We start from the raw sequence: 26,160 nt of genomic DNA, 5'->3' as shown, positions 1-26,160 counted from the left end.
TCATTCTTGGAAAGGAAAGATGGTCGTGTGATTTAGGGCACTGGATGAGCACTCAGATCTGAGTCCTATCCCTGGTTCTGCCATAGCCTTGCTGTGTGACCTTGCACAGTCACGTCTCCATGCCTCGGTCTCGCCTAAAATGGGATAACAATAGTTCTTTATTTCAGTGGGATATGAGCACAAACCCATTCAAGGCTATGCCACATAGAGACTCTACAGCAAAGAGCAGCATAGGAAAGCTGTGACATGACTAATACCTTCTATTAATATGTGGGAAAACACACAGTAATTACTTAAATTTAAATATATATATATACATCCATAGGCTCAATTCTGGGGAATAAAACACTAACAAGCTTTTCTCTTCCACGTCAAATTAAAGCACACGTAAGTGGAAACCTCACTGATTCCAGCAATTTCTATGTCTCTAAGATTTGCTTTTCAAGAAGCGGTGGAGTTGGAAACACCAAGAAAACAAATTCCTTGAAAACAAATAGATACCTCTGCTTTGTTTAGGTTTGAAAGCAAGAAAAACTTTCAGCTCAAGAGTGGGCCAGATCAATATTCAGAGTAAGAGTTTCAAAGCCAAGGAAGGGGTATATAAACATTATTTCCTCCACTTTACAGTAAAATACAAGCATGCAAATCTGAGGTAGCTTTGCAACTTCATCTTTGCTTTTGGGTGCACTTCCAAATTAAATTATAAATGGGGATACTGAGTTTAATTGAGCTGTCAAGTATCTGAAGAGCTTCAACACCACTATTCCAGAGTTACAGCGTTACTGCAATTGGACAGAGCTTCTAAGGCAGCCTTCTGCACTATTTTGCCACATGCAAAGATGAATCTTCTTCTCTCCATAAACATGTGTCTAAATAAGAGCATTTGTTTTTCACGTGTGTGGTCAGTTACAGGCTTGTAAGCCTGGGAGACAGATCTCAAGGCACATGCCTAGATAAAGCAATTGATTTCAAGATAAACAGATCAAAGACTGTTCTCGCAGGCAGAGGGAAAGCAAAGAGATATGTGATGAGAAAGAATCGAGGAAGGGAAAATTATTTCTGAGAGAAACAGAGAGATGGGAAAGTCAGGCAGAGAGTAGCTGGAAAACAGCCCACAGAAGGCGAATATGGACCTGAGGATGACAGCCAAGAGAACCTCACAGCTGGAATGTTGCAGCCCACTGGAGGGAGGAGATACATGAGATGCTGTTCCAAGTAGAATAAAAGGCTTAAGCTCAAAGACGCAGAAGATCTGGAGCTGCCCAGGAACCTCCTGGGCTGGAGAGGAGCAACTGCTAGTCACCATGTGCTAACAAAGCGGATGCCAAGTAGGACGAAAAATGGCAGAAGAGGAAGGAAAACTGGCACGTAATCTTTGATTTCACTCAATAACAACTGAAGGGCAGCTCCAAAAGTTGGAGCACAGAATTAAATGCAAAAAATTGACTAGAGAATCAGCAGTCATGCACCGTATGATGACACTGAGGTGTATTCTGACACTTCCCTACACACAGGCTTTTTGATCAGAAAAGACGGCAAAAAGGATAACATCAGACCAAGAACTTCTGAATTTCCGGACAGGTGAAGCAACTGCAGAATGTAAACAGAACATCTTGCCCCCAAACCTCCACCTATTTTGTGCAAGGACAAAAACAACAAGGCATGGAAGCACTGCGTGGGAACGGGACTTCCAACAACTGCCACCTTCGGGTCCCTCCTCAAGCACCCTGCTGCACCCCACCCCACAAACAGCAGTTATCAATCACGTATCTGGCGGCTCCAACTGCTCACACCCTTCCCTCTGTCGCTCCAAGCGCTGCACTTCAGAAGCCCAGGCAGAGTCCAACTCCAACAGACAGTGGAAGAAGGTATGACACGGCATTCACAGATGCACAGAGAACTGTTTAATTTACAGCCACAATGGTGAAACAAACCATTTCAGAGCTCGGACATTCAAAGTTAAGTCTGACACTCATTCTTATATTCACTTATTGTGCTTAAGTATTAGAGAACACAGGATTACATTAACAGTACACAACAATCTGAGATCCCTGCAGGACCGAGGAGTGAAAGGGATGAGCAAGAATGAAGGACCGGCCCCTCAAGTGGTGTAAGCTGGTACCGCTCCATTGCAGGCAACAGAGCATTGGTGATTTACACCAGCTGAGGATATGGCCCTTGAAATGTCCAACTTAACTTTGAATTAATGTCTCCTGTGTCACAACCTTTACAGTTAGTGTTCCTTCTGGTTGTTATCTGCCAGCTCACAGAAGGCCCAACAGCACGGCCTGCGATGCTCACAAGGCTCCGGGTAATATCTCAGCCGGGTGACAGCAAATGGCACTTGTATGTCCTGACACTGCTCCTCGTGCTTTAGAACTGCGGACTGGATCCTCATCTGATGTAAATTAGCTTAGGGGCGGCTGAAGTAAAAAACATTTGCCAATTTATACTAGCTGAGAATATAGCCCTGAGATTTTTGTGTTATCTGCTGCATGCCATATAAACATTGTGCTCGAGAGCAAAGGCTCGTGTGCGTTTCATTCCTGGTAACAAAATTAACTCGACACTACAAGCCTCAAACAAACGACTACTGGAAAAGACTCCATTCAGTCTTCATTCTCTCCTGGTTTGCTGAATTTGGCGTAACACACTTATTTGCTGGCACCAGCAAAATGCATGCCTCTTAGCTTACTCTCTTCCCGAGAACTTCACACAGGCCAGACTCGCTGGTGGTGTAAATCAGCAGAGCTCCGTTACAGTCAACAGAGTTACTCCAGGGAGTCTGGCCCACACGTTTCAATGCGACCTCTTATGCCAGTGTGACCATAGGACTCTCCAAAAGGTTTTTTGCAAATTATTCCACTTAAGTGACTTCAACATCCTCTCATACCTGCACAGTGTCTGAGTGGGTCACATAATGCTTTTCATCTACATGATTTTAATGGATATATGATTTCTTTTTCATTAGATATCTTTCAGACAAAAAAAAAAAAAAAAAAAAAAAAAAAAAGGAACGGAGCAACATTATTGGCATCCCACTGAAACATAAATATATAAATTACATTTTATACACTTCTTTAAACGCAGACACATACATTCATGTGCATAACATTGTGAACAGTACACTTAGTGGAAAACAAGCACAGACAATCTTAGTTAAATGTATTTCCAGTTTTGGTGCTCAACAAATACACTGGGAAAATGACCACAAAATAGAACGGTGACGAACTATCTCTGCATTAGCATCTGAAACCAATAATGCCTGTTAGCTAACATTGCTTTGTTTGGTTGAAACTGGACATAGCTAGAGGGACGGGGGATGGCTGAACTACACTTAAAGAAATGGAAAGGTTAAAACTCTCTCTTTTGCTGTTTTAAGGTTCTGCAGCTCACTCACACTTGAAGGTATTTTGTATTTGAGTGGAAACGCTGTCTCAAGATGAACTCTTTCCCATTCCAAACTAAGAGGAGAAAACTCTTTCATCTCTTTGCCGATGTTCCACAAAGAAAAGAATCCAGTAGTTCATTTTACATATCCAATGAGATAACCCAAACAAAACAAAGGATGCATAATCCAAACTACTGGGGTGGGGCAGTGATTTTGGCCCAGCGAGTAGCCATGTCATATCTGGCACAGCCCTGAATTTCCAAAGCAGTAAAGCAGGATTTAGACATGTGGCTCCCACTGCAATCCAGGGAGAGCTCAACACATCATCCTTTGGCACTTTGAAAATACAGGGGCTCATGCCAGACTATTTTATCTGCCCTGCTATAGTTAAAATAGATTTTGATGTTATTTGGGCTATTCTACTACAAAAATATGACCACAAAATGCTTTTTTTTTTTTTCTTCTTTTTTTCTTTTTTTTCTTTTTTTCTTTTTTTTTTTTTTTTTGGTTCAAGAAAACATAGCAGGCTTTCTCAGGTATATAAAACTGTTAATTTTTAGATAAAAATACAAACTTCACCTTTACAAAAACACATATTTCTGTTGAATACACATAAAGCATAACATTTTACCAAAAATAAAGAATTTTAGGTTTTGTTCAAATATTTGCAGCAAGGTAGTTCCCATGCCACCATGACATTGTACAATGCAGATACAAGAACTTGTACATTTCACACAGCTCCAACATGTGAAATAAAAGTATCTGTATACTGATAAGAATGACAATTGCTAACACAATATCACTAGTAGGCAACTGGCATAAGTCTGAAAGGAAAAAAAAAGGATTTTTGCATGGATATCCTATGATTTGTTTACGCACGTCTCTCTTTTCTTTCCTCTTTATTTCTTTTTACGTAATGCTTTAAATTACGGGGGAGGTTGGGGAACATAAACCAAGAAACGTCTAGAAAATTATGCATAGGTATACCACTTTTATTTTAATACATCTCATTAGTTTGCATCCCACTAGGAGAAATACCGCAATGTTTCGTGTTCTTACTGTTATACCAGTCTTTTATATGTGTTATTGGCAAATGTAGTCCAAGAGATAATAAAAAGCTAGGCAAAGAGTAAAAAGAAAACTTAATAATCACTTTATGGTGTAAAAAAAAAAAAAAAAAAAAAAAAAAAAAAAAAAAAAATCCACTTAAGGCTCCCCAGAAGGTTTGTTGCTTTTTTTGTATAGACTTTTAAAACACCACCAAGCAAGGATGTATTGTTCTATAGTGTTTGCGTGGCATTTGATCATTTCATACATTCCTGCTTTTTTTGTGCCTGAAGTCCATCAGTGTCCATCCATCTTCATCAAGAACGCAGGCACATTTCTTGACGTAAAGCACCGTTGACTGCTCTGACAGAAATCCACTATTCACTCAGATTTTTGTCATGTTTTTGGGTACTTTTGGTATCCTCCATTCATTCATTCAACTGTCTTTTTTCTTTTCTGTTTTTTTCTCTTTTTTTTTTTTTTTCTTTTTTGGACAGGGAAGCTTCCTATTGTTTCACAGAGTGCTACAATACTTGCTTTGATGTCACATTAAACAAATGTACATTGTCTCTTTGTTCTCATTAAGTGTTCTTTTGAGCCAGTTTTGTTTTGTTTTGTTTTTTCCACACAGGAGAACAAATAAAGTATACAGTCAATAAGCACCATACATAGTAGGTTCAGGAATGTAACAAACCATGTACATCCATGTCCCAGAGAGAAGTTTTTTTTCTAGCTTATTTTCACCTTACATCTGCAGGAGAGAAAAAAGATACAATAACTCTATGATTAGAATCAAAGGTCCTATCCTCAAAGCAGATGACTTAAAAATTAAAAATTAAAAGAAAAAAAAAAAGCTGTTCTGCATGAAGAGTCACTAACCTGGGGCAAGGAGCTCTAAATGCTGCTCTGATTGAGTTTACATGCGCACTTAAGGTTGAATTTTAGAAAATCTTTGCTTCTATCATACTACTCCCAATAAATACCTGTTAATCTGAAACAGGATATCAAGTTTAGCATTCTTTAGAAAAGACACATCAGTAAAAACGAACACTGCCATTGGGAGTTTATGTGCAAAAGGAGATGTTTGAAATTCGGTTCACCATCAGAAGGGCATTCGGTACACACACTGCAAAATCCAAATCATTCCCACTCCAAACACTAGAACCAAATGCAAGTGCTGCAATTTGCATAATTTACAAGTCATTAAGAAATGAAAACTCCGTATTCAATTTGGAACGTGCGTCTCATCATCATACATTGCTGATACGCTGGCCAACAGATTTCAGGCATTTCTGCATTCAGAGGGTGTTAGTTTTTCACTATGCTGAAAACCTCATGAATTTTGATGACTGACTGTTATCCTACTGAGACTGAACAGAGCAAAAAAAAGATCTTAATTTTGTGCTGTAAGTAACACAGGGCCTTGCAACACAAAAGTGGCATTTCTAAGCACCTTCCTCCTCAGGGGCACGTACAACCAATCCCAGTTCATGCCAAAACAAGGGTTTGATGGCCATGCAAAGAATAATATTTACTACATACATACACTCAATGTTTTATAGACAACGATGGGAACACAACAGTTTGTAACCTGGCAATTCATTCATGCATTATTATGTGATGCTTGACCTCAGAAATCAATAATAATGAAACAAAAGCAGAGGCGATGGAACTTGAGATTTCAGAAGCTGAAGTATTAGCACCCTCCAAAAAAATAAAAATGAAAAAATAAAAAAAGGCAAGAAAAGGAAGTAGCTCAAGAATGTAAGATGCTGATGGTGATGTGGAGCTTAAAGGAAAAATACCAGCAGGTAGAATTATCAAAGCCAATCAAATCTAATCTCTTTGCAGCCTTGAGGTAGCAAGTGTCAAGATTTTGAACAGTGATTAAGTTGAAGTGATGGTATTTGATTAAGTTTTCCAGTACTTGTGCTATTAGGGTGTTCAGCAGATAGGTCCTACCTGAATATCAAATAGTTCCAGTGGGTTTTATGTTGGTTTTAACTTTTTTCGTTTCCGTTTTTTACCTGATTCCCTAGGCCTTCCTGTTAACATAAGGGCAGGGCTGGTCAAAAGCCCCAAGGTAATGCATTTTGTTGAACACTGAAGTCATAAATACTCAAACCGTTCACATTTCAAAGAAATCTCATTATCCTTTGCACTAAAGAAGTAACTTCATAACATCTGATTTGACATTCGGTTTATAAAGTAATTACACAAAAGTAAAGAAATAATAAACGAAGCTGGCATCGCATGCGTCATTACAAAGATCCATCTAGAATTACTGTTACCATGCTGTACTCAGTACACACTTGCAGCTCTGTAATTAAGCTATTTTCAGCTCACCATCCACTTGCTGGTACAAATTTTATTCCCATCAGTTATTAAATCCTAGAAAACTGTATTCTTCCATTAAATTTCTACCCCATTTTTCGCACATAATTTATCTAACCAAACATTTTTTTCCAAATGCAAGACAGAAAAAAAAATTATATACACAAAAATAACCATTTAAAATGTGTTTTTGTCTACTCATAACTCAACCTAGCTTGAGCTGAAACACTCTGCTTAGATTATAAATCAGTGTCAAATAGAAATCACAACAGAGGCCTATCATTGCTTTTATACAAATTCTAATTCTGCTGTTCAGAGCAGCTGGAGCTGGCATTGCCTTAGGCCAGGTTTAACGCCTCCATGCCAGAGAGAGGCAGTCCTTACCCAGACACCTATGAAATCCATCACCACTGAGCAACTTTCTTCCTATACTTACTTGCTCTTTACTGACACTGATTTTGGGGCTGAGTCTACTGTAACCCCCTAAGCTCCTGGAAGAGGTGAAAGTGAACTTTTGCAGTGACTTTAGTGGGTTTCCTGAACATGTTTCAAGTCCTGCATTACACCTAGGAAGAGGATCTGAGCTAGTAATTTCAGGCACTTTATGAAAATCACATTGGAAATAAGTGCACTTCCCCACATGACCTTCCCCAGGATTATTTTGTCTTGAGAGGGCGAGCACACATTTAACCTAACACTGGCCAATGAATTCTTGACTACGTATAAGTAAGAAAACAACAGAAACAGGCACTGTTGTTTCAAAACTCATTACTTCTGAATATAAAATTTACTCCTCAGTGCTTTATATGCGTTTCGTTTCATATTTTCCCCAAGGTCAAGTAAATCTCAGCCTTAACTCTGTCTCCACAAAGTCCAAAGAAATTAGGCAACAGAGTTCACCAATAAGCTGCAACAGGACAACCTTTAACTTAATTAAGCAAGACCTGAGCAATATTGGGCATTTCCTTTTATTTAGAGTCTAACCTAATGAGAATTGACAGAATTTAAACTTCAAGTCCAAACTTTTTTATCTAGCACAAACTGCTTCTAATTTTGCATCTCCAACACCCAAGGAAGTAGCTGGGGCTCTACTGCGTTCACTCGAAGCAAGATTTGCTTTACATTCTTTACTAAAATAAAAACAAGTTCTATATGAAATAAGCATTAATGCAAAAATAAAAGGAAAACATACCAGTTTCTTCTTCTCTATAATCTGAATTAGTATTTGTTGATGTACAGGTGCATTCCATATGCTCTTCTAATCTCACCAGAACTTCTTTTAATTTTGGCTTTTTTCTAACATATTCCACTTTTGCCACCTATAAAATACGATGAGGTATGTACTGAGACACATTAACATAGTTCAGGACTGAAGACAGATAACTATATACCTCTATTTTTGAATGAAGCCAAACCCACATAAAATGTTAGCATAATAATCTTCTTTTATCTTAATTGTGCATCATGTAACCACTTATTGCACAGGCTATTTGTTTACTCAAGTTCAGCACTTTGAAACAGTTTTCCCCCAAGATAAAATAATTTCCCACTCATTTCGTTTTGATGTTTCAGGCAACTCAGTTTTCACATATATCACAATAAACTTATATAGGAACTGTACTCAGCGTTGGTTCTTGCAGACTGCCACTTTCAGCATGCTGTTCTGTACATGTTGACCACTGCTCTTAAGCTGAAGGCTACCAACAAAGGCATTCAGTTAGATCGTAACACATTTTCTAGATCACAAATCGTTGTCGTCAGAGTCCTCTGGAAGTAAAGTACTCAACCCTTCAGAGACCTGCATCTGAGTATCAGCCTAGAAAGCAGTAATCTCAGTTCTACTCATTCCTTGCAACGACCCGAGACTTGCTTACAAGAGCTCCCACACACTGTTGTTAGGTCCAAGGGAACTACCACGTGCAAACTAGATCCAGCCTTTGGTTCTTGTTGTGGAAGGCTAGCAGGTACGCTGCTCCTCTCTGATCCATCCAACTGCTTCCAACTGCACTGCCCGACTCTGTGCTAAAACACTGGCACCCTTTATAAGAGAAGTCTGGGGGGCAAGGCGAGGTTGGATAGCAGCATGTTGGAGAAGCAGCAGATCTCGATGCAAAGAAAACCAACACAAAAGGACACTGAGGTTCAGGAACACTGAATGTGAGGAAACCTGAACAGTCCAGTGCCAGCAGGCAGGGCAGGAACACAGTGCAGGCAACAGGAGCACCGCTGGGCTGGGGCACTGACACAGATAGGTTGTGGGGTGCTGGGCATGGGGTCGTGCTGAGAGTAACAGGCACGATGGTCACAACCATGCAACAGAAAATGGCACAGAGTGGGAAAAGAGCCCTAGACAGTACCTAAATTTAGTTTACAATTGGGTTGAGTAGGTGGCAACCGTTTGCTTAAAATGGTAAGCACTGAAATGAAATCATGGCTCCTCAGTTCTACTAATGATCTGTCTACTGCTTGATAAAAAGGACTGCATTGTTCCTGTCCCAGCAAACAGGAACTTAATACAGGTACGCATTATAAATGAGATAGGTGAGGGAGCAGAAGGAAGAGAGAGGCAGATTGCCTGTAAAGAAGTTAAATGACAGAGCCAAAGGGTCCAATCCAAGCAAAATCCCCTAAGCAAAACATTCACTCTCTCCTTGTAATGGTTTACTGGTGTGCTTGGCAGGGTCTCAAAGCTCCAAAATCAACCTTCAAACCATGAAATCCATTCCCTGGCCCTCCCCAAAATGGAACAACAGCCTCAAAGAACGAGAGTGGTGGCTGGAAAAAACATCACATTCCCAGTTCCCAGAAACTCTCTTGGCTCTTTGGATGTACATAAACTACCAGGGACCTCTGAATGACAGTAACAGAAGCGAGAGCAAAATCCTGGCCTTGTTAAAGTCAATGGGAGGTCTGCCATTGCTTGCACAGAGCCAGGATTTCAAATCCATGTTTTGGTCACCGCCTCTTCTGTCAACAGGATCTGGAGACCATTTTCATTTATCCAGCAAACAAAAGTTGCGGAGAGACAGATACATTAACTAAGATGTCCACATTAAAGGTATCTTCAAAAACTTCCTATCTCCATATAAACAGATTAAGAGCTGGCCACGGCATAAAAGAATGCTTTAGGCTGAAGATTAACAAAGGGTCAAAACGGTATGCTTCAAAATCTGTCAGGATCCAAGTCCAACAAGTCCTTGAGTGTGAAGACATGAAAATGTATGGTACAACCAAGTCATCTGGCATGAAAGGATGACTAATCCTTAAAATTTACAAAAACAAACAGTAATTAAGACACCTTCATCACCACAGACAAAGAAAGAGACCCAGCAATCACAGAACGGCTTTCAGATCTGCCATGCTTATTACAACTGTTGGAATAAATCAGCTTTATTGAAACTTACACACAACAAAAAACATTTTGAAGTCTGTCCCTGTTTTGTTTTGTTTGCCAAACTGAAAGTTAGATGCAGTCTCTGTGGCTACTTGGTATCAAACAACATTAGAAAAAAAGAGCAAAGAAGGTGATGCTTTGAATGATAGGATCATAAAGAATTCAAGAAGCAGTTTCTATCTCTGGGTTTTCAATACACTGTAGCTATAGTACAATCCAGCATACGTTTCACTGCCCTACTTCATGCGAGGCAAGTTGAAGGAATGATGTTTTTTAGTATGCTGTGAACATTAAAACTGCAGCAGCACACACAAGAGTTAAATTGCCATGCTTGTGTCATCTCCTAGCACCTGCTGCCAATTAATGCTAATCTGAAACGATAAAGGCTGCAGGTCAGATTTTCAGTGGCTATAACCAGGGATGGCTATGCTATTAGTGTGGGATTTGGCCTTTTGTTACTGTCTGTTTTCTGCTTCGTATTTTTGTCCCTGGTGTTTATCTTGCACACTTACTGCCACATGTAATACCAGCTGCTTTGATGGCCAGTCCTCAGCAAACCACTCATACCAACATCAGCTTCTTCTTCTTGTCATTAATGCAACAGAACTAAAAACCACAACCTCAAATCCCTCCAGAACTGAAGATTACTATATAAGAACTAAGAGGGAGAAAGAAGACAACAGACTAGCTTGGATAAGTGGTGTGTAACCAATGGTACTGCACTTGATTCACAGCAGAGCCTGCGTATCACTCTACAGTATGGTGTGGTGGTTAGGTTAAAATGAAAATAAAATCTGAAAAACATATGTGGCCCTATGAAATGTCATGGAAACACCTCCCCTAGAGCTTCTGCAGGAGAGAGATCAATGAATGGCAGTGGGATGAAAACACCACTGAAAGCAGCAGCATCCAGAACTGCCCTAGCACACAGCTGACAGTTACCACGGGATGGAGCTTGCATGGAAATCTCAGCGTAGAAACTTCCTCACAACACACAGAGCAGCAAAGCTCATGAAGCTGATGGCTAAATACAGGATGGGAAATAAAACCAAAACTGACGGACTGAGGGCACTGCCTGGGATTAACCATTTCTCCCATATTCCAGCACCTCACAACTCCTTCTATACCGCCCTCAGGTCTGCGAGGAAGACGGAGGTCTACAGGGCATTAAGGCACTGGAGGGGCTCAGCAGGGACCTGCCAAGTCCCTGCATGCTGCAGGGATGGCAGGATGGGCACAGCGCCTGCCAGGAGACGTGCTGCCAGCTGAGCAGCGTTGCCCCATGCACGGAGGCAGGCCGCCCCACAGCCTGGCTGCCACTCCATTAAAACTCCATTTGCAGGGCACTCTGCCAGCCCAATCCCCAAGGGAAGCTCTGTGCATGGACACTCGGGGATTGCTCTCCTTGCACGGAGTGAGGTGCTGGGTGCTGCCACTGCTGTGGGAATGGGGGAAGCCCAGGCAGGGCAGCCCTGTCACCGTGCAATGGCAGCAGGATGCTGGGAATGCAGCCCCCAAAGGCATGAGAGGCTGAGATTGCTGTGGGGCATGTTGGGAAGATGCTAGAACACTTCACTTAGTTTGGACTGGGGCTTCCCTTGTTTCTTCCGTTCCTAAATTGACCTTCGGTCTCCCTGTCAGCTGGTCCTGCCTGCCACCAGCAGTAATCTTCTGTTAGGTCACCGCTAAAATCAAAGTGCTGCTTACCCTACTGATAGAAGGGGTCACTGAGGAAAAACGTCCTTAAGGCTGCAGACATGACACACAGCCATTTCACGTGCACACACCACTGGGTGCTGGGCAGCTCTGCTGAATACCTCCTGTGTTTTTGTCCTTCCCTTCACAACCTCTCAGCAGCACCCAAGCGACAGCTGAGGAGCAGCATCCCTTCTCTCCAGCTCCCTTTCCCCTGTATTAATTTACTGTATGAACATACTAGGTTAAATTTCCTCCATCAGCTCAGTGCTGAATACTCAGAAATGGCTGAAGTTGTTATGGCTATGGCCCAAGGAAAAGCAGAAAGAAGAGCTGAGGTGATTTATGTCATTTCTGTGTTTAGAAACGAGCATTGCTGCAAACAACAGTAATACTCAGCTTGGCTACTCATCATTGTAAGCAGGATTTGCTCTGCAGTATTAACTGTTTTCTGCCACTCTGACCAAAAATGTGAATAATAATTGTGCTGAATATTACAAGAAACATCCTGGCAAGACTCAGTTCAGAAACCCCCAAAATAAATTGCAGTTCTGTACTTGGTAAATACGTGATCTTACTGTGCAGAAGCAACAGAATCTGCACATGTTGCTGAAATGCTTTTGCAGACAGAAGAAGAAATATATCTGTAACAGATAACAACACCCCTCCTCACCAATCCTTGTTACCATTTCTCTATCAGAAGGATAGAACTGCAACTTGTTCCTTCCTATCAAAGGGCAACTCCCAGCCAGGTACTTCATCTCAATCAGATTGCTGCAGTTGCTGTTTACAGGTACAGCTTGCTGAGCAGAGCACTTTAGGACCAGAAGCTGAGCTCTCTGGAGCTCCCCATGTTACAGGGCAGGGGAACCTCCCTTCCACTGCTCCACCCAACAAAGGGGAAACCTCAGAGAACTTGTTCTGGGGAAGTCATGTCACCAACCCACACCACCAACACCCCTGGCTTGCAGTCTCCCTGCAGCTCCAGTTCCATGAGCCCAGTAGCAATATGCTGGCCACCTGAACGTGGCTCTGTGAAGGCAAAGTGAGGACATTCTGAAACCCTATAGCCTTCAAGTCGTGTCCACACGAAAGGAATGCCCCAGTACAAGCCCCTTCGCTGCTCCTCTCACACTGCTTCAGCTGTTTCTTAACCTTGAATACAGAGGCCCTCAGTAAAACAAAGAAAACACCCTCTGCTTCAGCCTGTTAGATGATGCAAACCCACTTGCTGACCTTTCTGGGTGAACATTTCTCTAGTGTGAATGGGCCAGCTATGATCTCACTACCTTGTCAATGAAGAGGAAGTGGGGAAAGCCTTTTCAATGTTTAATCAAAAGAGGGCTTTTATGCAGTCTGACATCAGGGGAAAATACAAGACAGCTTTCCAACCACATTGTAGAACAGCTGAGAGGCTCTCCAAGAACTCTCCCCCTACCTTTCCAGCGACCCTTACTCTGGGCCAGCTACTTAATGGCATGAGCAGACATTCAGCTCAGAACGTCAGACTGACAAAAAGCTCATAAAACCATCAATTATATCAAAGCTACAGGAGGATATGACTCTGGAGGGCATAAATATGGATCCTGTTCAGAGATTTCTGGTGTGACAGTGGGGTCAGCCTACAACCTTTACAATGAACATCCTGTTCCTGCTTGACCTCTTGTCCTCCCCCCTCCCCTCCCCCTTCTACTTAATGACTATTTGGAGCAGTCTTGGAGTTTTGGGGGGAAAAAAATGTCCTCCAAAGCTGACTGACGTATATTGATATCGCTGGTGGCAATATATTTACACAGCCACAAAGAGCAGCTGCTCAGCTGAGACTACTTTTAGCTTGTGCCCTATTAAAATGAATGCAAATCTAAAAGCACTCAAAGCATTATCAGAGCACTGAGTGCAAGACTCTGTGTGCTGGGAAGCAGCCCCAGCAGCGACATCCCACCAAGGTGCTGTCAGTTACAGGCTGCATCCTTGAGGCTTCTAGGGAGCCCCTGGGGTCCCTGAGCAACTGAGGACTGCAGTCTCTCTCCCCCATGCACTGCAGGGACAGGTCACAAGAACAGGGCTACTCAGTCCTACCACAAACACCAACACGGTTCACAGTACACAGGACAACTCCTTGCTGGCCATCTCCAACTGCTTTATATCTATTACTTGCGACACAAAATTAATTGGAAGCTGAACCAAACCCGAAAAGTAACAGCACTAGATGTAACACTGAAGCACTTAGCTGTTCAGCTCCTATTACAACTGCAATGCTCCAACTTCTTTGGTTTGCACTCAGCTCTTAGACATGATTCCAGTTTTTTTCCTCATTTTTCATCGTTGCTGCAAAGCCCCCACACAGGGCAAGCAGACAAGCAGCAAGCAAGTGCAAATAGAATTGCTTTTGTAAAAAGTGAGGAAATCTCTTCAGACGTTTCTCCAGCTTATCTGGATGTAAAAACATTTTCAGATGCTCAGAAAAAAAGTCCTGCTCAGATGCCTGCCTGCGTGTATGAAAAACTTCACATCGACCCAGATGCCACACTTTGTGTTTACAACATACGTGGGTTAACAGCACCTTCCTCAAGAAGAAATCCATTCCAAGTAGAGAGATCAGAGTGTTGTACTGGGCAATTTCATGTTCAAGAACGTGGGTTGGTTTCTTTCTTTCTTTTTTTTTTTTTTTTAAACAAATTCTGCTCTTAAAATACTCAAAGCAACACGAACTCAGAGCTTTAGCAGTGTAAGTGCTAAGTCTAATCTCCTACATGCAGATGTAAATCAACATTACTTGTTTAAACACTGATAAAAATTAGAACAGAGTGAAGCCTAATGAACACAAGAAATATTTCACATAGTATTTACTGGAAAATTGCAACAGGGATTTTGTCTAATGAGTAAATACAGCATGAAGCCGCTGAGTCTTCTATCCCTGGGGTAAGATAATTTGAAACACATTTTTTTCAGATCAAAAGTGTTATGTTGTCAAATATAAAAGCCCAATTTAGGCTGCATAATATTTAATTAAGAAAACAGCATTCCACGCTGAGACGTTGTTTTTTGTTGGTTTTTTTTTTGTTTCGTTTTTTGTTTTTTTAAGTCCAATGCCCCTTGAGTCATTTTATCTTCTTAACTGTAAGATTTGCACAGTGCGAGATCATGGGAAAGACACAATCAACTTTATTTTACATTACTAAGAGAAGAAAAAACCTGAAGGGAACCCTGTGGAAACCAAATCCAAACACAGGATTTTCCAGCAATGGTGCCATTTGAAAAGGCCCTTGGCTCACTCAACCAGAGAGGAGCATAGCAGCCAGCCCCCTTGCTAAGAGGATGGGTGTTAAAGATCCAGACCATGCAGAACAGGCCATGACACCTGAAGTTCCTACACTTACGAGGAGGTTCTCAGGGCTCTGCAGCCCCGCTCTGCTCACCTTGACACTTCTGTGATGTATCCGTGAGGGCTGGCATTTCACACTGCTGGTGTTGCAGCAGCCAGTGCAGCGCTTCACCTCCACGCACGGCGGCCATATCAGGAAGTTGGCCGAGGTGGGATCAATCTGACTCCGAGGTATCTCATATATCACCGTCCGTGTTTTGCAGACAGCCGGGATGGCTTCCTCTGTGAACAGAAGAAATGCACGCTTCCAGGTGAACAGCTGCTCTCACCTCAGAGCACCCAACTAGCGCACACTGCCGATTTATGAGCGGCATCCTTAGCCCGGGGCGAGGCAGTTCTCAGCACCCAGCACTTCCCAACACGCCGGTGCCGAGCACTGTTTGCCTACCACTGCACTGTGGGTGCTGCCTTGGGGGAAAGCTGGACTTGCTCCCAAAAACCCAGCCCTAAAATGCATGATGACAAAGGCTCGGCTCCCAGCAAGCTCAGTGTATATATATATCACTAGGTAAGGCAATCCTGGCTCTTTAGAAGTGACAGCAGGCTTCCCTCCCTTAGCCAATTCTCCCATACAGCCTCATAGCAACTGCTGAACAGCAGCTGTTATTTTATAGTATTGGGGCAATCACTGCTCACATATATTATCACACCAACATGCAGTACCTGGCAAAGGCAGCCACAGAAGCTGCACTGAGGGTATTTTTAATCACACTCAAATTGGCTGAGCTGGGAAACAACCCGTGCCAGCTTGAAGCTTCTGAGTCTTGAGTTTCCACTTCCACAACCTTAACATCCTCATATGGACTCTGGTCCACACGCCATCAGTGGGCAACAGCCATTTTGTTCTAATCGAAAGTTCTGTGCACGCTGGGTTTTATTTTATCTGTTATTTTTGAATAAGGCAAAACCGCAAAAGTAGCACGACTGAGGAACCTGCAGTGTCATTTTCAGCTGAACGAGTTCACTCCTAGGTTCAGGTAAGGTGAGCTTGTCGCTGGCAGCTTCAGCCACACGAGCACCAGAACAAGGGGAATCATAGAATCATAGATTGTTTGAGTTGGAAGGAACCTTTAAAGGTCATCCAGTCCAACTCCCCTGCAACAAGCAGGGACACCCTCAGCTCCGTCCCACTGCACTGCGTGATTGCTGTCGTGAGAAATCCAAACCCCGCATCGTTCTCAACCCAGGGACTGCCTAGGAAGTCAAACCTGTAATTTAAAACGGTCCAGAAAATAATAGCAATCTCAGGGATAGCTCATTTGGTGGTCAGCTCTCTGAAGGCAGCTTGGATGTTTTGCCTTTGAGTGGAAGCAGTGATAGCTTCGGGTCATACGGGGCAGGGAACTGTAATTCTGCCTGCACTTCTTCAGTTACTCCTGAAGCACAAGAAGTTCAGGCTTGGCCTGCACTGTAACATGAAAATCCAAGCCTGGTTTTTAAAGAGGTATGTTTTGGTCATCTGAACAGAGTGAAAATTCTTCTTCTCAATCCCCAGTGCCACGAACTTGACAAAATTAAAGGGTCCAATATAGCAAGGTAGCTGGCAACTCCTCCACGTTATTGAGCATACACAGTTCCCACTGACTGCTATGGAGAGGTATCCAACACCCAGCAGAGCAAGGTGCCAAGTGCAGCAGACTGTTTCAGAACCGCTGCTCTCCAGAGGCATTCAGTGTGATGAGCATCTTGCCAATTCCCACTGCAAATCCATGCCGACAGCATGCTGTGCTACCCACTGCGGGCAGCCACAGCTCCGTGTTAGAATGCATTGACTCTGAATTACCCTAAACAGATAAGAACGTGGATGCTTTCCACCGCCAAGTAAAATGGTCAAACAGGTCTAATCAGATGAACAAGCGCTGCTTACAAAAACCGCCCTCACATTCCTTAGCATCCCTTTAACGGGGGATCTGGACTTGACTGGATTGCCTTCATTAGTGTTTAATGAGAAAAAAATCCCCTGTAAACATGCCTGGTGCTCAACACAACGACGAAATGAATGTCCCAGTGTTTCCATCAATGGCTTTTAATTTTTCGGATAAACTGTTTTTTCCTTTTGAATAAAGAGTCAAGCTGTTTCCTTTTGTGGAGCTTCTGTACTGAAAACCCTACCAACTGTTGATGTTTTTTTTAAAGCAAACGGCTGTAGCTGTTCCCCACACTATGAATTATACATTGAATATCACAGCGTTTTCTAACCAAGGTCTAGCTTTGTAACATGCTGCAACAGGAAAGTGAATGTAAAGAATTCGTGCTCGTCTGTCTGCTACGGCCAGCCTCCACAAGACAGATTCTCAGGCAGCAGCTCATTTTGTGCAAACAGAAAAGCAGAAGCTAGAAATGGCCTTTTTTCCTTTTTGTGCACATCCCATTCTTCCAGTGAAACGCCCTGCTTGGCTGACCAAAAACACCCCTCTGTTCTTCCTCCCCGAGTACAAACAGCTTGTTTCTTACCAATGCTTCTTTTTCTGCGAATGGGCACAGGACGGTTCTCTTGCACATGTTTAGCAGAATGAACACTATAAGACCTCAAGTTTGCCTCTGAAACATCATCATATCCTGAAAGAGGAAACAAAGTATTAAACCTCAGCACCGTTATTAGCAGGAAAGTTGCTAACAGTGCTGTTCCATACATATAAAACTGCACAAGTCCAAATTGTGCTGCAATTAATTGAACTATCAACACAAGGGTATAAGGCAGGGAAGACATAAACATGAAATGCCACATGTAAGCATGCACAGCACAATTCTGACACCCGTTTTATTGAAAGCCCCCCCAAAGCATGCACTCTGTGATACAGAACTATATCTAAAGCGAAACACATGCACTTGTTATGTGAAAGGCAGAGTAAAACTTCTCTTACTGGAAAGGTGTAGAAATAAGATCAACAGTATTTCATAGGAAATGTTTCTTATGAGAAGTTTAGTGAACTCTGGCATGAGGCTACAGTAGAAAACAGTGCTACACACCCAACAGCAACAATGCTGCCTCTGTACATTTTCTCTAGCTTGGTTTCCACGACTGTACCGGGACAGAATCAAAAGCACAAATAACTAGCGTGGCTTTCCTTTTAGCCTCTCCGTTGCAGAACAAATCCCCTGTGAAGTATCCTAACCTTTGGAGGGGCATCTGAAGCTACTGCAAACTCTGGGACTGCATCCAGGCTCGTCTTGTTCCCTAAATAAGCCTACCACATGGGTTAAAGGGCCATGAGAAAAAGCAAAGACTGAAAACTTGGCATTTAATTTATCATTAGAAAAACAACAAAATAACTGCTACAACTATTTGGTTTTGTTAAATGAAGCAGTCCAGGTCGCGTCCCATGCAGTGGGGTTCTGAAAACAGCAAGCACAGTCTGCAAACAGTGGGTCAGGCAGACGTAAGCATGCTGAGGACTGCGTGCAGAGTTCAGTACAGCAAACTAAGATATTTAGCACTCTGCTTCTTGGAGTGCCCTCCATAATGTCAATGGACAGTTTCAAGGTTTTGCTGCCGGTTCCAAAGAAAACAGCCAAATACACCAAAAAAATGTAAATGGTTTGTACTCAGTTACGCTCTCTCCATGTGAGCAATGCCTACATCCCTCTGTCTTCTGCACTGTCACGCTCCCTGCTTTCAGTTCACCTTGCACGCACAGCTGCCTGTGACTCTGCAAGCAGCTTTGACCTCTGCTTTATTAGTAACACTCTCCCTAAGGGCATGCCCTACATGTAAACCTGCTTCTTCCCTTCAGCCTCCAAGAAATCCTGCCCTAAAGAGATGCAACTCATGGAACAACCTGCAGAGCTGGCTAAGACACGAAGACAAATGTCTCCAGCACCTTAAGAAGAGCTCTATGCCTGAGCATATACCATCACTATTTGGAAAACAGTACTGTATGTAGCTGAAACAAGATTAAATGAGAGTTAAAAAAAAAAAAAAAATAGGGCCAGGAAGCCCCCTCGATCCGCTTTTCCTCATCAGCAGAACAGATCCTTGTCTGAAATAAGTCAGTGTGAAATCCAGAGTTTCAATCTACCAGATAAGTAGGTTCCTTCCACCAATGCAGAGCACTTGCTTCCCATTGACTGCAGTGAGAAATTTTGGAACCAAACAGATTAGCTGACTGTGGGCCTTATTTGCAATCCCAGCCCTGTAATGTAACATAGCAATGACTAATGCATTTTATTTCTGCTTTTATTGCACCCCATACTCCACAAAATTCATCTGTGGGGTAAACAGAATGGCTTGCCTGAGATCCCACAGGAAGTTTGCAACTGCGCTGGGGAACAGAGCCAGGTCTCCTGCATCCCATTCCAATGGCAGCGAGCCATCCACCTGACCCCAAATGCTGTTATGCAAAATGAGGATCCGTTCTGATCTTCCTCCAGCCTTTTTCTGCTTCCTAACGCCCAGCCACCCAACACCTTAATGCTGACGTCCTTCTTGGCAAGTTCACGTTGTCACAGCCTCTCCCTCGCTTTGAGGCAATGTAGTGATACTCAGAAGAAAGCAGCAGGAACGCTGCTCAGTGCGAGATCTAAGTGAGGCTCAGAGCAAGAAGCATCTCTGTGCACACTCAAACAGAGTTTAAAAAGGATTAAACACAACACTAATGCTGCTAACCCTAACTGCTCAGTGGGCATAGCCATCTTGCTGAAAAGAGAAGCTGCCAGTGATGCCAGCCTGAGCCACAGGTCCTAATCCTTTATTCAACACGCTGCCATAGCTTCCTTTTAGCATGACTGATTCCTTGCTTTCTTGTTTAAAGAAAAGAGTAAGACTAAAGGAATAGTATGATCAGTTAACCAATATGTTTAGCCATGTGCTTATATCTAACTGCTCAACTCAGCTGCAATTAGCCATATTCCATCATCATGTTTATAAAGCAAAATGACATGTCGAGGAGCATGTGTTGCTTATAAGACGACTCCTAAGGTGAAGAAGGCCTCTGGCTCATGCTGCATCTCACTGTCTCACTACATATCTTAGGCATGTATATCATTTTGTAAGTTCACATCTCGTTGTGGTGGTTAAAAAGAAAAAATTTAAGCAGCTAGCACAGCAAAGTGCCAAACAAGTTCCAGTCAAACCCCAATGCATTATGCAACACAAATTGTATTATTTCTATCACCAAAGCAATGATGCTGCTTTTTTTTTCTTTAATAAATAGCAATAAGGAGCACATGGTTGGTGTCAGACAACACTGTAATGCTAAAGGCACTCCTTCTCCTCCTGACCCCCACTGGCATTTCAGAGCAGTTCCATTTCCCAATGAAGCCCAAAGAAAAATCACTGCACTGAAAAATCAGAAAGACAGTTTCGGATTCCATATATCACTCTAAACAGGCAGACAGAAGATTTTATTGCACTTCATTAAAACAACGATGCTACAGTAATTACAAATGACTCTCTCCAGTCTGACTTTAAAGATCTACAACCTGCCAGAAAGATTCCTCAACAAATCACACCTTAATTTGTATCAGTTTTTTCCACCAATGTATTGACTTGGGAACATGAAGTTGCAGGACAAGGTCTTCCAGCTCTTAGCAAAGAAAATGGGGGTTTATGGGTGCTGAGCACCTCACAAAAAGGGCCTGAGAGCAGAAAGCTCAGGAATGGGGTGTTCTTCGCTTAGAAATTGAATGCTGCTTGTCACTAAGCAAAGATGGAGGATGCTGCACTGTGCCAGATTAATTAAGTTCTTTTTTAACATTTTAATAATAATAAAAAAATGCTTTTCATGGCAGCTGATCAAGAAATTTCTCCGTAATCTCTCACGTACTGACAACATGTCAATGCTGGGTAGAAAAACTCTTGCAATCAGCCTTGGTCAATCCATTAGTGTAGCTGAAATTGTTCTTTTTTGTCAGCCTGGCATTTTTCCACGAGGTCATGGAGTATAAATCACAGAGCTCCTGCGACACTCTGCCAATACGTGATTACTCTTCTCCCAAAAAAAGCAAGTGGAAAACATCCTGAGACTACTGTTACTTTATGTTTGTCATTTTATATTTTCACATTGCCATCTCCTTCCTGAGCAACTTTATGTGCGAGGTACAGTCACCAACATAAGCAGCCCTAACACGAACCCTTCTAGATGTCACTTGGATGCACATCCAAGAAGAGTAGGTCCAAGATTTCTAGTACCACCTGCAGGAGCTGGGGAAATTCTCAGTCTCCCTGCTTCCAGGAATTTGGTGTAAGGTACAATAAAGCGAAATGGTCTGTCTTACAAATCGGTCCTAGAGCTAGAAAGCCCTAGGCAATGTCAATCTGTTTGATCTCCTTTCTGACTGATGCAAAATATGCCCTCCTGACATTCAAATGCAGAAATAGAGGCCATTAAGTTTTCAACTTTGATCTGTTAAAGGAAATATAAGTAGCAGCCTGCAAGGTCCTGTTTTGTTTAGGTTGGTTTTTTCCTCTTCTTAGATGGGATCTGCCAACTGCAAGGGAAGAGGAGATCCTCCACCTGCCTCAGAGAAGCGCAGGAGGCAGACGCCCGCCTCTCATCATGCTTAAGAGGTGCAAGGCAAGCTAACATCACATTGTAACATCTCTAATTGGTGCACCACCCCAAAAGCCACAAAGTCAACAGAAGGTTTTCCAATAGACTGAGCACTGGGACGCAGCCCACAAACCATTCGTTTAGAAGTTCCTCCATCAGCACAGAGCTGCTCTGCCAGTTCTTACTCACGGGCCGCTCCATTCGCGTGGCCTAAGCTGACCCTGCGGTTGATGCCCTTAAACCATGCAGCGAAACACACTCAGCCCAGCTTCCCCAGGCAGGGAGAGGACTGGGGAAGTCTGTTCCCAGCGGGAGGCAAACATAAGAGGTGATGAAATGAGCTCTGCCTCCCACAGGACAGATGGGAGAGGTGAAGCGCGAGGAGAGAAACCACGCTGCAAAGGCAAGGGGAGCTTTCAGAGGCGGAATGTAGGAAATGCCCCCGTTTTGGTGAGTTAGTCTGCTAGTAGTAAATCTGAACTCCGCACGCTGCAGCTGCCTACTTCCTGGGAGCGTGTGTGCTTTCTGTTTTAAATAAGGTCAGCTTCTGCTCTCCATCGTGCCAACGAACGCCCAGCACTGACTCACAACCCAGTGTTAACTCAACATACAAGGCTGTTTTCTGATGTGAACGCAGCGTTTTCGTGCTGCCTTTGCAGGGGTTTCTTCTCGGATCGGACATGCAGCACTAAGCTCTGACAAACCGGCCCGGATTGTCTTTTTGTGAAAACAATGATAAGCTCCATGTTGGGTAGTGTTTTTCTTTAAGTAATACGACAGATGGTCTGGGGGTGTCGTTTCTAATTTTATGAAGGGGGTTATCAGTCATCTCTGCGCTACAATATAGCGACCAAATCTGTCAGAATACAAGAAAAGCCTGCCCACTCTGACTTACAAAACTTACTTTCCCAATTAAAAATGCATGCTTTGCATGGCAGGAAAGAAAACGACTCTTCTTCCTTCGTTTTCCACAAGATTCTGCCTCGTTACTCAGTAATATCAGACATTTTCTGCGTGCGTGCCCCATCCTGCAAACTCTTCCCATAGAAAATCATTCTTAATTCTCAAGTCCACCCACTGAGTTTAAACAGGGCTACTCGCATGCAGAAGGGCTGGCAGCACCATGCACTGAAACGAAGGAGCAGATATCTGCTGGAGTGTTTAATTCTGTTCCTTGAGTCAAATCAGTACGTGCCATAAAGGAGAAATACAGCTACTGCACAGGCCCTCACCAAACCAGCCCTTCCCTAAACGCAACAACAGCCCTAAAGAAATACACACATTTCAGAAAGATCATCTCACCAAAAGCATTCAAAACACAGCTGATCTGCTAAGCCAAGCCTGTATTACAGACAGTAAACAGGCCCAATCCTGTTAGCTGAAGAAAACACGGTAATTCCAATGTTGGATTAGTCACTCTGATAACCCCTCGGTAGGCATTACTCACGGCAGCAGAGACCGTGCCCAGAAAGCATACAGGCAGGTAGGAAGGAGCAGCAACTGCCTGTGGAGATCCAACCCTGCCTATGCAGCTCAGCATGCATGCAAACAGAGCAGGCACAGGCTGAAAGGCCGAATATTTTATTTTTTAATATTGTTTTGAGTTCACGTCTTAAGGCATTACCATTTCACATTGAAATAGTGAAATATGCATGCCTCGTTTCTCTAATGGTTTCTAAATTGACACGTTGCATGGAAACAGCAGAACGAAGCTGTAAACTCGCGGCTGACCTCTTCAGTTTTTGGTCACACATCCTCTGGTTAATATTTGCCACGAGGTAAATAATTCTTTTCTGAAATACATTTCTCTCCCCTGCTACACGCACTGATGGATTCAGCTCCCGCCACCACTTGCCTGCTTGCCTCAGTGGAGCCCTGTGAACTTTTGCTCTCTTTTAAAAATGAAGCACGGCCTATCTGCAAATGCAGATGTACTCTGGTAGCTACAGAGCACTGACTTAAATACGGCATTCCAAAACCTCAGCGCTCAGCTCCAGCCCTTCTGCAGCACGGCCCTCCTCTGATTTCAGCAGTAGCACACTTGTCTGGTCCAAAGCAGCATTCAGTGGGGAGATACGCACTGCATCCCCCTCCTCCGCTGTGAAAGCTTCTTTAATTGCACTGATGATGGAGCACTGCTCTCCAAAAATATTAAAGCAATGCCAACAGATCTGGTAATTACTAATTGGTCTCTACGGTAAAGTACTGCGCCAAGAAAGAAACACTCTCATTTTCAGTATAATGGGAAACTCTGCTCCCTAATCACATGAAAATTGAAAGCTATGTCTGTAAGACACCTTCCAAGCGTGCTGTCCTCCTGCTCCTTAACGCAGCGCTACACCAAAGGCAATGAGTTGCACTCTAGAAGGATCCTGCAACTCTGAATGAAGGTGACTGAACCTGGCACAGCCCTTACAAAAACACACAGCATATGGTTTAGAAAGAGATGGCCCCGTACCAACGCAAGCAAGAACTCATTCATTTCTCTCCATGTTTGCTCCTCAGAGCGATGCGGGTTTCCCTTGGGCACATCAAAGGCGTCGGGTTTATTCTCTCACAACTAAGGCACGAAATCACCAGGAGCAAAGTGCATCCAGTGAAACCAACGATAAGCCAGCCGGCAGTCCTGCACCGCTCCGTCTGATTTACTGCTGCAACGATCTGTTTGAACTGCACGTTCTCACTACACCCATTTGCATGCCTAATGATGCAGAAAATAACCCCGCGCTGTTTTCTTTTGGGGAAAGTGTATTTGTCAGGGTGAGCTCCATGCACAGGTTCCTGCTCAAAATCAGCGCGGACGGTTTATTTTCCTTTTAATAAAGCCCAGCACTTGAAGAGACATTACTTCATTCATAAATATTGTTTCAAATATTTTAAATACCTCTAGGACAGTAGTTTAAAGATAACAGAGCAATGCAAGAACAACAGCAACCCTTATGGAAATTCTTCTCTGCCGAGAGACGGAGAACTCCGAAAACACTGAGGGTCACCGGGTCCCTCTCCACCCCGAACCCCACGAAGTTTGAACTCCCGAGCGGCCCCGTGGCCGCCGCCTCCCTCGGCAGCGCAGCTCCCCGCGCGGAGCGGAGCGGTGCCTCCCCCCGGGGCGGCGGCGGCCGCCGGCGCGGAAGGAAGGAGGACGGGACTAATTTACCTACGGAGTCAATCTCCAGGAGGCGCTGCAAGTCGCGGATGCTGTGGATCTCGCTGTGCGCCAGCCGCTCGATCAGCTCCTGCGGGATCTCGGCCTCCTTCAAAGACACACACACACACACACACCGCGGGTCAGCGCGCAGCCCCGCGCGGCGCTCCGCGGCCGGGGGATGGGCACGGGGATTCCAAGAGGACGCGGGGTGCCGCGGGGCGCGTTTGGATCGAGCGGGGGAAAGATTCGCCCCCGGCTCCGCCGCCTGCCGGAGCGCACCCGCGGGGCTGCGCCACGGCTCGGCCGAGCACCTCGGCGCGGTTGGGCTCTGGGCTGCCGGGCTCGGTGCCCGCCGGAACCGCGCCGCTTCTCCCCGAGCCTCCCCCCCCCCCTCTGGGAGCCCACCCGCAGAGCCGCCCGCCGAAGTTTGCCCGAACGGGTTGAAAGTTCGCGGCGGTCCCGGCTCTACCGGAGCGGGGAGGGTACCGCAGCCCCGGGGCCGGGAAAAGTTGGAGCCGCCCCGCAGCGCCGAGCGGCGCGCAGCCCCCGCCCGACGGCACCTGTAGCGAAGCCCGGGACGCGGCCTCGCCGATCGGCCCCCCCCCCCCGGGCCTCAACCCCCGGTCTGCGCTCAGCTCGGGGTCCGCACCCAACCCGTGCCCGCACCCCGCTCGTGCCGTTCCCGCAGCGCTGCCGGCTGCGCTGCGCTGTGCGCCGCGGGGGCGGCCGCTGCCGGGCGGCTCCGCTCCCGCTCTGTTTGCAAATAACCGCAGCCCGTTTGTACCCGGGGGGCGTGAATCTCTCTATTATATATCCTATAAACATGTGGGTACGCATATATATCTATATTATTTTTTTCAAGCGCAGCCAACAGCCCCGGAGCGGAATGCACGGTCATTCCCCGTGCCGATGGCACGCACGAAATGGCAACTTGCTTTCTGCCTCGCGGGGCTGGGCGGGTGCCTCCGGCCGGGCCGAGGCGCGGGGATGCCCGCGGGCCCCAGGTGGGCACAGCCGCAGCCCTTCCCCGCCACGAGCCCCGGCTGCGGCGTCCCCCGGGCACCGAGAACGCGGCGAAGCTCTCGCACCTACCTCGCAGGAGGTAAAGGACAGGTAGCCAAAACCTATCAGCAAAACGCAAGCCCAGGTCCTCATCGCGGTCTAGTGCACTTTAGATACGGAGGAAAGGCAACGCTGATGGAGAGGAGCTGCAGGCCGGCTCCTGCCGCGCAGAAATTCAGTACCATCCCTCAGGGGAAAGGCAGCGGGGTGGCT

General features: G+C 44.5%; 1 protein-coding gene across 2 annotated transcripts; it reads right to left on the bottom strand.

Annotated features, from left to right (window-relative positions):
* Positions 1–26,040, bottom strand: PDGFA (platelet derived growth factor subunit A; the record flags this gene model as incomplete). Of its 2 annotated transcripts, none has more annotated exons than XM_079542983.1 (6): positions 1–134; positions 7,965–8,091; positions 15,281–15,468; positions 17,701–17,805; positions 24,895–24,991; positions 25,978–26,040. In XM_079542983.1, 6 exons carry the CDS (start codon positions 26,038–26,040, stop codon positions 1–3), a joined length of 714 nt encoding a protein of 237 aa, XP_079399109.1. The 2 variants fall into 2 exon arrangements, with proteins under 2 accessions (XP_079399109.1, XP_079399110.1); XM_079542984.1 differs by lacking the exon at positions 1–134 and adding an exon at positions 6,428–6,483.
* Between the last annotated feature and the right edge of the window lie 120 nt (positions 26,041–26,160).

Source organism: Tetrao urogallus (assembly GCF_951394365.1).
Source record: "Tetrao urogallus genome assembly, chromosome: 15".
In the NCBI taxonomy this organism is placed as follows: Eukaryota; Metazoa; Chordata; class Aves; order Galliformes; family Phasianidae; genus Tetrao; species Tetrao urogallus.
The sequence above is the reverse complement of the archived record's forward strand: the minus strand, read 5'-3'. Positions and strand labels throughout refer to the sequence as shown.